We start from the raw sequence: 12,061 nt of genomic DNA on the forward strand, positions 1-12,061 counted from the left end.
AATTTGGCAGTTGGTGGTATTGAGACATGGTGTAGATTATAAGAGGATGGAGTTTATGTTGGAGCTGAAACAGCACTTTGGTTAAGTCACAGTTTGAGTATTGTGTGTAGTTCTGGTCACCGCATAATGTGGAGGATGTGATTGCACTGCCATGGGGTGCATGGAAATTCACCAGGAAGTTGCCTGCACTTTAGCTATGAAGAGAGGCTGAATAAACTCGGATTGTCTTCTTTAGAACTGAGAATGCTAAGAGGTGCACTGGTTGAGGTATGTAAGAGATGAGGGGCATGGATGCCACTGTGGATAGAAAACAACTGTTCCCATTATTTGAAGGGTCAATAACAAGGGGACGTAACGTTAAAGTGGTAAGCAGGGGGTGACTAGAATATGGAATGCACTGCCTAGAAGTTGTTTAGGCAGGAAACCTCACTACTTTTAAAAAGAACTTGCATGAGCACTTGAAATGTCATAATATTAAAGGTTTTGGGCTAAGTGCTGGAAAGTGGGACTAGAGTATTTTTTTGCTGATGCCATCTCAACAGCCAAAGGTCCTCTTCTGTATTATATGATTTTATGAAAACTGTTCAACAGTATTCCAGTTATGGTCCGACTGGTACTTCATGTAGTTTTAGCAAGACCTCAGTATTTTTATCCTCATTCCCTTTGAAATGAAGTCCAGCATTCAGTTTGCCATCCCTATTACTCATTGAACTTGGATACTAACTTTTTGTTATATATGTCCTAGAATTCTGAAATTCCTCCAAACTGCAGTGCTCTACATTCTTTTTCAACAAAAATAATATTCAGTTCTGCCAAAGTGCATAACCTCACATTTTCTGACATTACTGTTCATCTACCAAGTTTTTGCTCACTTGCTTAACTTGTCTATATTACTCTGTAGATTCCTTGTGTCATCCTCACATTCTGCTTTCCCTCATTTATCTGAAAATTTGGCAGTGGTACTTTTACTTTTCTCATCTAAGTCATTTACTTATATTGTAAATAATTGTGGCTCTCTGTGGCATTTCACTAGCTACAGGTTGCAGTCTTGAAAATTTTCCCTTTATCCCAACACTTTGTCTTCTATTAGTATTCAATCCTGCATCCATGCTAATATTCTAGCCACTACACCTTGGGTTTTTTTCTTATTAGGGAGTTTTATGTGCGGTCTCTGATTGAATTCCCTTTGGAAACCAGATATATGACATCATCTGATTTCCCTTTACCAAACCTGTTTATTATCTCCGTAAGTATGTAATAAATTTGTTAGGCATGATTTCTCTTCAAGAAACCATACTGATGTTCTTGATTTTCTATGTGTTTTGCTATTAAATCCTTCATCATACCCTGGTCTTTTTCTCAGGGTGGAGAAGTCCAAAACTAGAGGGAGTAGATTTAAGGTAAAAAGGGAGAGATTTTGAAGGGATCTGAGGGGCAGCTTTTTCATGCAGAGGGCGGTGTGTTATAGAACGACCTGCCAGAGGAGATGGTGGAGCCTGGTACAATTACAACATTTAAGAGGCATTTTGAAGGTATCTGAATAAGAAGGATTTAGAGGGATGTAGGCCAAATGCTGCAAATGGGTGAAGGATATCTGGTTGGCATGGATGAATTGGACTAAAGAGTCCAAAAGTGTGCAAAAAAGATTTACAAGGATGTTTCTTAAACTAGAATGTTTGAGTTATGAGAAGAGGCTGGGACCTTTTTGCTTGGACCATAGAAGGCTCCTTTATTCTTTAAATGAATGAGGGCATTGCTGGCTGGGCAGCATTTATTGCCCATCCCTAATTGCCCAGAGGGCAGTTAAGAGTCCACCCCTGTGGGCTGGAGTCACATGTAGGCCAGACCAGGTGAGGATGGCAGATTTTCTTATCTGAAGGACATCAATGAATCAGATGGGTTTTTCCTGACAATTGGCAATGGATTCATGGTCTTCATTAGACTCTTAATTCCAGATATTTTATTGAATTCAAATTCCATCACCTGCCATGGTGGGATTCGAACCCAGCTCCACAGAACGTTATCTGGGTCTCTGTATTAACAGTCCAGCGATAGTAACACGAAGCCATTGCCTCCCCCAGGGAGAGGTGACCTTATAGAGATTTATACAGTAATGGTTAGAAACAAAAAAAGCTGCAGATACTGAAATCCAAGGTAGACATACACAAGGCTGTAAGAACACAGCAAGCCAGGCAGCATTTGGAGGAAAAGAGCAGTCAATATTTTGGGTATTATCCTTCTTCAGGACTAATTCAGGAGTCCTAAAGAAGGGTAATACCTAAAATGCTGACTGCTCCTTTCCTCCAGATGCTGCCTGGCTTGCTTTGTCTTCCAGCCTTCTGTTTATAAAATCTTGCGGGGGCATAGGTAAGGTGAATAGCCAAAGTCTTTTCCCCAGGGCAAGGAAATCTAAACTGAATGGTATAGGTTTAAGGTGAAAGGGGCAAGATTTATAAGGGACTTAAGGGGAACTTTTTCATATAGACGGTGTGTACCCTAGCATGAGCTGTCAGAAGTAGTTGTAGAGTGGTTACAACTACAATATTTAAAGGACGTTTAGACATGTAGAGTTATAGAGCTATACAACACAGAAACAGACACTTCAGTCCAATTCAACCATGCTGACCAGATATCCTAAATTAATTTAGTCTCCCATCCTGGGAAAAATACCTTGGCTATTCAACCTACCTCATGACTTTTATAAATCTCCATAAAGTCACCCCTCAGCCTCTGATGTCCAGGGAAAATATCCCCAGCATATTCAGCTTTCTCCTAAAGCTCAAACCCTTCAACTCTAGCAACATCCTTGTTTATCTTTTCTGAACCCTTTCAAATTTCACAATTTCCCTATAAAAGGGAAACCAGTACTAAATACAGCATTCCAAAAGTGGCCTAATCAATGTCCTGTACAGTTTTCTATCTATCTTTGAATAATCAGTTACATCAAAATCTGAGATGGCATTGTACATCTATCTGTAACAAATAGACTGCAATGGTTCAAGAAGGCAAGTCAGCACCAGCAATGGCCACTAAAAATGGTAATAAATGACTCTTCCATAACTGTGGTTTTTCTCCCAGCATGGTTGAGAGGGCCGTCAACCGTACCAGATCTATCACCTGTGCTTCTGCCCTTGCCACCTCCCATTGCTCACAGTAGCATGATTGCGACCCCCTACTCCTCACTTTTCATCCCACTAGCCTCTGCATTCAAAGGATCATCCTACATCATTTCAGACAATTCCAGCAGAATGCCACCACCAAACAAATCTTCCCCTCACTACTTCTGTATGTGTTTCATGGGGCCTGTTCTCTCTAGGCCACCCTAATGCATTCCTGGACCACCAATATCTTCCCAGGCACCTTCCCATGTAATTGCAGAGGTCCTTCACCTCCTCCCTGCTCACCGTCCAAGAGCCTAAACAGTCTTTCCAAGTTTAGCAGCATTTCACCTGTCCCTCTTCCAATCTGGTCTACTGCATTTGCTGCACCAAATGTAGCCTACTTTACATTGGAGAAATCAAACGCACACTCAGTGACTGCTTTGCAGAACACCTCCAGTCTTTGTGTAAATGTGGCCCCCAAGTCCCTGAAGCCAGTCATTTTAAAACAGCATTTTGCTCATTTCTCCATTTGTCTGTGCTTGGCATGCTGTCACCAAGTCCTCTCTCCCCTCCTCCTTCTCCAGTGTTCTATCTGTTCTTTCCAATTTGGCAGTTAGACACACCATTGTTCTGCCATCCTCATTTCTAGACATTTAATCTGCACTATTAATACCCCTTCTCTCGAAGCACTCCATCCCCCACCCCCCCATATCATTAAATGCTGCCCTCTCCACACTTCATGTCAGGTCTGATGAAGAGTCATCTAGACTTGAAACGTTAGTTTGCTCTCTCTCTATGGATGCAGCCAACCTGCTGTAATCTCCAGTTTTTGTTTTCAGTGCAGATTCCAGCATCTGCAGTAATTTGCTCCTAGAGATGGCAATAAATGCTGGCCCAGCCAAAGACAGCCATATCACTTGAAAGAATAAAAAAACTTCAGTCCTTCATCCAAGCTATTTATATAAGCTGTAAGCAGTTGAGGACCCAGCTCAGATCTCTGAGCATATTTCTTCTTACATCTTGCCCACCTGAAAAAGATCCATTTATGGCTCTCTGCTGAAGGGTCTAGGCCCGAAAAGTCAGCTTTTGTGCTTCTGAGATGCTGCTTGGCCTGCTGTGTTCATCCAGCTACACACTTTGTTATCTTGGCTTCTCCAGCATCTGCAGTTCCCATTATCTCTGATCTCCCATTTATGCCTCGTCTTTGTTTCCTGTGAGCCATTCGTTCCCTATTCATGCCAATATATTACCTTTACACCACAATAACATTTGAAGTTGCACCTTCTCAAACAGACTCTAGAAATCTAAGTACAGCACATGCACAGATTCCCCTTTCAAGAAAGCATATGTTACTTCCAAGAACTCCAATATTTAGTTAAGCCTGATGTTTCATTCACAAAACCATGCTAACTCTGTCTTGAATGTTTCCAATTGTCCTGTCATTACATGGAGTCATAGAGCCATACAGCACGGAAACAGACCCTTCGGTCCAACCAATCCATGCTGAACATAATCCCAAAAAAGTAGTGCCACCTACCTGCTCCTGGCCCATATCCCTCCAAACCTTCCCTATTCATGTACTTGTAATTGTATCCGTATCCATCACTTCCTCAAGAAGTTCATTCCACCCACGAACCACCCTCTCCGTAAAAATTTTGTCCCTCATGTATTTTTTTAAATCTCACCCCTCTCACCTTAAAAATGCACCTCCTAGTCTTAAAATCCCCCATCCTAGGGAAGAGACAACTACTGTTAACCCTATCCACACCCCTCATTATTTTATCAACTTCTATAAGGTTACCTCTCAACCTCCTGTGCTGCAATGACAAAAACCACAGCCTTTAACTTCTAACATTCCCCCTGTGACAGATGTAAGCTAAATGGCCTGGCCTGCTTTCGTCTTGTTCTCTTTCCTTTTTGAATGCAGGAGTTATGTTCGCTATTTTTCCAGTCTAAGGAGCTTTTGCCAAATCAAGGGAGTTTAGGAAAATTAAAACAATGCGACAGCTACTTCATGAACTGCTTACTTTAAGACCCTAGGATGAGGTTGTTGAGGACTAGGGACCTGCCAGTACACAGCTCCAATAATTTGCTCATTACCACTTCCCTGATTACTCTAATTTTCTTTACTTCCTCCATCCCTTCCATTTCCTGATTTACAGCCATTTCTTGGATGTTATTTGTACCTTCTACATTGAAGAATGCACAAACTACCAGTTCAATTCATCAGCCATCTCTTTATTTTCCATTATTAGTTCCCCAGTCTTAATTTCTATAAGGTCATCATTCACTTTGTTAACTCTTTTCCATTTTATCAATTGAAACTCTATTAAAATCTATTTTATAATTTCTATCTAGCTAACTATTGTACATTTTTTCCTTTTATTAATCTGTTAGTCATGTAAAATATTCTGTCTAATCCTCTGACCTGCACTTATCTTTGCACAAGAATATGCTTTTTGTTAAGTTTGATAATATCTTTAAAATTTTTAGGTGAGCATTGATGGTGGGTTCCTCCCTTAAAATGTTCTTTTCTCCTTAGAATATATCTATGTTGTGTATTCTAAAATATCTCCTTGAATGTCTACTACTGCATCTTTTTTTGAATTCATTCGTGGAATATGGGGTTTGTTGGCTGGCCAGCATTTATTGACTATCCCTAGTTGCCCTTTAGAAGTTGGTGGTGAGCTGCCTTCTTGAACTGCTGCAGTCCGACTCCCATGACTAAACTCTTAATGTAACTTGCCAGTTCTCTTAAGCTGGTACTGCTTTCATGTCCTCATAATGGCCATATTTAAATTTAAAATGTAAGTATTGGACCATAGTTCTCTCATTCACCCTAAATGTAAAAATCAGCAATCTTATTATGGCTGTAAACACAAGGCACCTTCAGTATGATGTTATTAAATAATTCTATTTATCGCACAACAGCTGGTTTAACCTGTCCTTTGGCCAATTCCAGAACATGCTGTTCTAAGAAACTGACTAAAAATATTCAATGAATTCCTCTTATCTATCTTTCCTCATCTAATTTTTCCAGGCTATACAAAGATTAAAATCTCCCATGACTATTTCTGTCTCGTTGTGACAAGTTCCATTATTTATTCATTAATATTCCATTGTAATGAGTGATTACTGTTAAGGAGTCCATATACGTTTCACATAAGTGACTTTTGCCCTTATTATTTCTCATTTCTACCCAGACTGCATTATTTCTCGGTTCCTGAACTTAAGTCATCCATTTTTATTGTGCCAGTAACGTCAATAATCTTAACTTACTTTTCTTAGCTTTCTGCATTCCTGAATTTCGCATACCCTATAATTTTAGATCCCAAACTATCAATCTGTCTTACTGCAGTTGGACTTATTTATTTGTACTTGCATTACCAGGTAATTTGTTTTATTCTGAATATATTCAGAAACATAGCCTTTCGTTTAGTTCTTTTATTGTTTTTGTAACATCTAGCCTTATCCAATAACATGTACTTCTCTTTGTTAAGCACACATGATCCTTATCCTCCAGCTGCTCACCTCCTTGCATACCTCCCATTGTACCTTCTTGATGAAAGCAGCAGATTTTTTGTGATCATTGCAGGGGAAAGTGTGTATCCCTTCTGCTCCTGCCTGCATCTTGTAGTTATTCCACTGGGATGCCATGGTCTTAGAGTCATAGAGCCGTACAACCTGGAAACAGACCCTATTCGTACTCCCATCCAGATGATTTTTATATGTTGTAATTGTACCAGGCTCCACAGCTTCTTCTGGCAGCCAGTTCCATACATGCACCACCCTTTGCATGAAAACATTTGCTGCTTAGGTCCCTTTTAAATCTTTCCCCTCTCTCCTTAAACCCACGCCCTCTAGTTTTCGACTTCCCCACCCCGGAGAAAAGACCATGGCTATTCATGCTATCCATGTCCCTCATGATTTTCTAAATCTCTGTAAGGTCACCCCCTCCCCAACCCCCCGCCCCAGCCTATATTACCTCTCCCTATAGCTCAAACCCTTCAACCCTGGCAACATCCTTATAAGTCTTTTCTGAACCCTTTCATGTTTCACAACTTGCTTCTTAGACCAGGGACATGAGAATTGCAGGTAGTATTCCAAAAGTGGCCAAACCAATGTACTGTACAGCCACAACATGATCTCCCAATTCCAATACTCAATGCACTGACCAACAAGGCAAGCATACCATTTTCTGAAGAAGGGTCCAGACCTGAAACATCAGCTTTCCAGCTCCTCTGATGCTGCTTGGCCTTCTATGTTCATCCAACTCTACACCATGTTATCTCAAGCATACCAAACGACTTCTTCACTATCTTGTCAACCTGGAACTGCACTTTCAAGGAATTATGAACTTGCACTCCAAGGTCTGTTTGTTCAGCAACTCTCCCCAGTACCTTTCCATTAAGCGTAGAAGTCCTGCTCTGACTTGCCGTTCCAAAATGCAATATCTCACATTTATCTAACTGAGGCGCTGCCCCTGCTTCTGAAATCTCCCATGGAGGATGCGATAGCCTAGTGGTATTATTGTTAATCCAGAGACCCAGAAAACATTCCGGGGACCTGGGTTCAAATCCAACCATGGCAGATGGTGGAATTTGAATTCAATTAAAAATATCTGGAATTAAGAATCTAATGAGACCATGAACCCATTGTCTATTTTTGGGAAAAAAACCCATCTGGTTCACTAATGTCCTTTCGGGAAGGAAACTACCATCCTTACCTAGTCTGGCCTATATGTGACTCCAGACCCACAGCAATGTGGTTGACTCTGAACTGTTCTCTGGGCATTTGGGGATGGGCAATAAATGCTGCCTAGCCAGCGATGCCCACGTCCTGTAAATGGTTTTTAAAAAATTTCCATCTGTACATTCTCTTTTTGCAAGCATGCATCAGACCTGCTGTATATCTGTGAGGGGTAAAACCTACAAGTTAAAAATCATTCCTTGAATTCATTTGCTGCTGGCATTGGGATTTCACACATTCAGCTCTAGCTTTTCCCAGCATGGAAGCTGACTTCAAATTAATATTTTGTTCGGTAAGTATCTTAGATCAATAGCTCCCCCTGTAACACCATAGGCCGGTATGAAGTGATGTATGAATGTTGCCTTTGCCAAGGAGTAAGAAATTGTAAGGCTTGAACTGGTTAATCATGGTTTTGTTTAGCTGTTTTTTTTAAGTTATTGATTGATAACTTACACTTAAATGGTGCGGCAATGGAGACTTTTTTATTATGTATGTGTTGGGTTGCTTAGTTATTTTGCATTTAATTGAATCAGTGCTGTCTATACTTCACAGCCTCTGATGTAAATTAAATGTTTAGAAACTTATGTTGCAGCTCCAGATAGGGGTTTGTGTTAGTGAAAGATTGTGACGTATCTTACATTTTAAGTGGAGCATTGAAACCTATTATTTGTGTATCTGTGAGAGTGAAAGGACTAGAAATGAGTTGAAGTGTGTCACTGGTATCATAACGCCCTTGAAGGGAGAAAAAGGAAGGCGGAGGGAGAAGGCTGGGAATATAAAGCTCTGCTCCCTGCTCTGTTGGATCCAGAAATCTCCTTCTAACAGACAGTACAATAGCAGCATTGCAGGTATCGAGAGAGATCAGTGCTGTGGTTTCTTGCTTTTCATCCTTTTTCAAAGTGCTTTCTTCTTTGTCAAGTGAAACTCAACAGTCAGATTTATTGGAATGCCAGTGAGCATACATAGTTGCATTTCTCATGGACTGCTGTGGAATTGCTGACCACCATGTTGGAAATGGTAAGTATTTAAACATAACAAGTATTTTGAAATATCTGTCCTACTGTCAGCTGCCTCTTAACTTCCTCATTCGTTCGCAGTCTCTCATACATCAGACAGTATGATCGCAACAGTGGAGGGGACTGTCGTTTACTGTAAATAAAAGCATTGTCAGCCCCTATCATCCACAGTACAAGGCATTCAAATCAGATTTTTAATAAATGTGCAAGTTATTTTGCAGATAAAAGAGGCAACAATGCCACTGCTACAGGTTTGATTAATGACATTCTTCTCTGCGTTAATTCCTTTCGTGAAATATATTTTAACTGCACTAAGAATTCACCCTCCACCCCACCCCCCACTCCGATCTAATAAGCTGTGTGTCTGCCAAGAAAAAGCTGCTGATGTAATGCATGCAGAGCCGAAGCATTGTATCAAGGACTGAGAGTCTTAATACTCCCGTCCCCAGAGAGGAAGAAGAAATACCACTGGATCAATGATTCCTCTTTCATTCATCCCTTGTTGACTGTAGTGGATGAAAGGTCTCTGTGTGTTTGTCATTGAGCATTCATCAGGACCATTGCTAGCATCATACAGGAGCTAAGGTCAACTGCATCCATCATTTCTTGGAAAGATTAAATTCTTTCAGATGCCTGAAATTGAGGGAGAGATGGTATAATCTGCTATAAGATGTACGGTAAGGCTTGAACTAATAATCTTATGAGAGTGCAGATCTGATATTATGAAAATAAAAATGAAAAATAAGCCAGTATACTTAAAAGCCAATTTGATAATCATATTGTTTGTTGGCAGTTTCTGAATGAAATACTATTCTTGTTTTGTAGACCTCCTTTCTATTAAGTTTTACAGTGAATGCTGCACTTGAAGTATTTTTAATATCTGTTTATATGGTAGCTGCAGTGGCTCATGTCTGTTGAATTACATCATATGTGTATAGTTGGCAGCACAGTGGTAGTGCTCTAAGTCAGAGCTGCAGTAGCACATTCCCCTTAACCTAGCATGTAGGTGAGCCATGCCTACTTGATTTGAGCCATCATGGGCATGAGGGCTACCATAGTTTACCCAGGTGCCCCGGTGGGAGGGCTACTGGTCCTTAACACAATCTAGTGACTCCTGAGAAGTGTACAGGTGATGATATTTGGTGAGAGCTATATGTAGGCTGATCTGTGATACACTACACACTCGACAAGCCTACTTCATCTCCAGGTTGGTGCCTGAAGAATAGTCAGTTGAGTGATTTATTGGCTCAGGGACGATTATATTTTTATGAAATATGGCATTGTTTCATTTCTGAATTTGATTGTAAATTTCATTGTTTAATGTCTTATTATTACAACCAATTGGTGGCAGAGTCAGTGTTAATGGGCTGAATCTTTTTGTTTGTGTCAGTTTTGTCGAGTTTCATGGAGAATTTTGACAAGGCTGAGCAAGTTCTCTCATCGTATTTTACCAAACCCACTGCCTTAACTACCTACCCCACTCCTAAGTGCCCTCACATATGATTCTAACACTCATAGTACCTGGAATGACTTGCCACTGTCACTGTAACTGCGGCGTGCAACATACACAAAACGCACTGCAGAAATTCATCAAGGTTGCTTAGACAGCACCTTCCAAACCAACGTCCACTTGCATCTGAAAGGACAAAGGCAGCAAATAGATGGGAACGCCATTACTACAAGTTCTTCTCCAAGTCACTCACCAGATTTGGAAATGCATTACTTCTTCACTGTCGCTGGGTCAAAATCCTGAAACTTCCTCCATCATGGCGTTAGAACAAGGTCTGCAGCAGTTCACGAAGATAGCTCACCACCACCTTCTCAAGGGACTACGAGGGACAATAAGTGCTGGCCTAGCCAGTGAGACCCATGTGCCGTGGTGAGTAAATGAAAACAGACTGCTATCCCTGGCAATGGTGCCTTCTTCAAAATATGATTTTGCCCCTGTACAAGAATTGTTAGTCCTGTACAGTTCCTGAAATTGCCCTAGACATGGTAGAGAGCACCTTCCTTTGTGGACAATAACTTGGTGGTATCTTTTTCCACCAGGACCAGCAGAAGAGGCCATGAAACCATGATGTGGCTCATGAATTGCAAATGTAGGAAGTAAGTCAATGGCCATCTTCTCTCTTATACCTCAAATACACTCTCTCAATCTTTGCTACTGTACCCACCTTCACCAAGACTCATGCCCTATCCCTTCGTCTGGAACATCTTCCCTCACTCACTCTCACCCACCACGACAACTTACATCCCCAACCCCGCATGCTGTCTGCACTGCCAACTCACTTATTTGGAGTACCTCACCATCTGCACCAAAAGTAGCAGCTGTGCCATCAATTTTCATCTCTGTTAATAATTCGTTTTTTCATGTTCCAGGAGTAACGCAGCCCCAATAGGGCAGATTGAGTCAGGACAGGTAGTGGGCAGCCCAACTTTCATCTCTTCATCCCTTATGAAGAGAGAGTCCTAACTCTGACATTTCTGAGCAGCTGATTGACCAAGACCAAGTCAGGACTGCTATCAGAGGTTGACTTCAACTTGTGCAGAGACCGCTTTACCAGAGGCTGTCTCCCTTCTCTTGACTGAGGACTGTCTTTGACTAGATATAGTTCTTGGCCTGGAGGGATCAAAGGGGTGGGAGAAAGCAGGAACAGGTTACCAAGCTGGATGATAAGTTGTGATCATATCCAATGGCAGAGCAGGCTCAAAGGACTGAATGGCCTACTCCTCCTAATTTTTCTGTTTAAATGTTTCTATGGCATGGGTTGTGTATTGACCAACATGGAGTCTCTTGGCAGCCAGCAGTGAGCTGGTCATCAGGTATTTGTTTTGACTTCTATGTCAAGAATTCTCAGCATCCAGTTTGCTCATGGCAGATGGTAAGATAGAAAGCTTCATATTAATAAGGTGAAATCTGCAGATATTAAGGTCATTAACAAGCAGTAGTCCCCCTAAAAGATGACTTGCCATTGCTTAGCAAGAATCTTATCTTGATGCCCAGAAAAGATGGAATGAGTTGTTCCCAGCATTGAGATGGGCCTTGCTGGACTTCTTGTATGATGCTGCTGCAATTCTCATCTGCTCCATGCCACTTGGAACCCCATAATGATCCTGGGATAATGGGAACTGCAGATGCTGGAGAATCCAAGATAACAAAGTGTGGGGCTGGATGAACACAGCAGGCCCAGCAGC

General features: G+C 41.3%; 1 protein-coding gene across 12 annotated transcripts in view; it reads left to right on the forward strand.

Moving 5' to 3' along the window:
- Positions 1-8,080: 8,080 nt before the first annotated feature.
- LOC125454981 (protein EFR3 homolog B-like) overlaps positions 8,081-12,061 on the forward strand; it is a 151,043-nt gene continuing 147,062 nt past the window's right edge. For 6 of the 12 annotated variants that reach the window (XM_048536403.2, XM_048536399.2, XM_048536405.2 and 3 more), the window contains exon 1: positions 8,588-8,867. In XM_048536403.2, coding sequence (XP_048392360.1) covers positions 8,828-8,867 — 40 coding nt within the window. In that variant the 5' untranslated portion in view covers positions 8,588-8,827. Of the gene's footprint in view, positions 8,143-8,563; positions 8,868-9,255; positions 9,544-10,915; positions 10,973-12,061 lie in introns of those variants that run through there. The other 6 variants (XM_059648793.1, XM_048536406.2, XM_059648796.1 and 3 more) reach the window with 6 other exon arrangements.

This window comes from Stegostoma tigrinum, chromosome 9 (assembly GCF_030684315.1).
Source record: "Stegostoma tigrinum isolate sSteTig4 chromosome 9, sSteTig4.hap1, whole genome shotgun sequence".
NCBI classification, from domain to species: domain Eukaryota; kingdom Metazoa; phylum Chordata; class Chondrichthyes; order Orectolobiformes; family Stegostomatidae; genus Stegostoma; species Stegostoma tigrinum.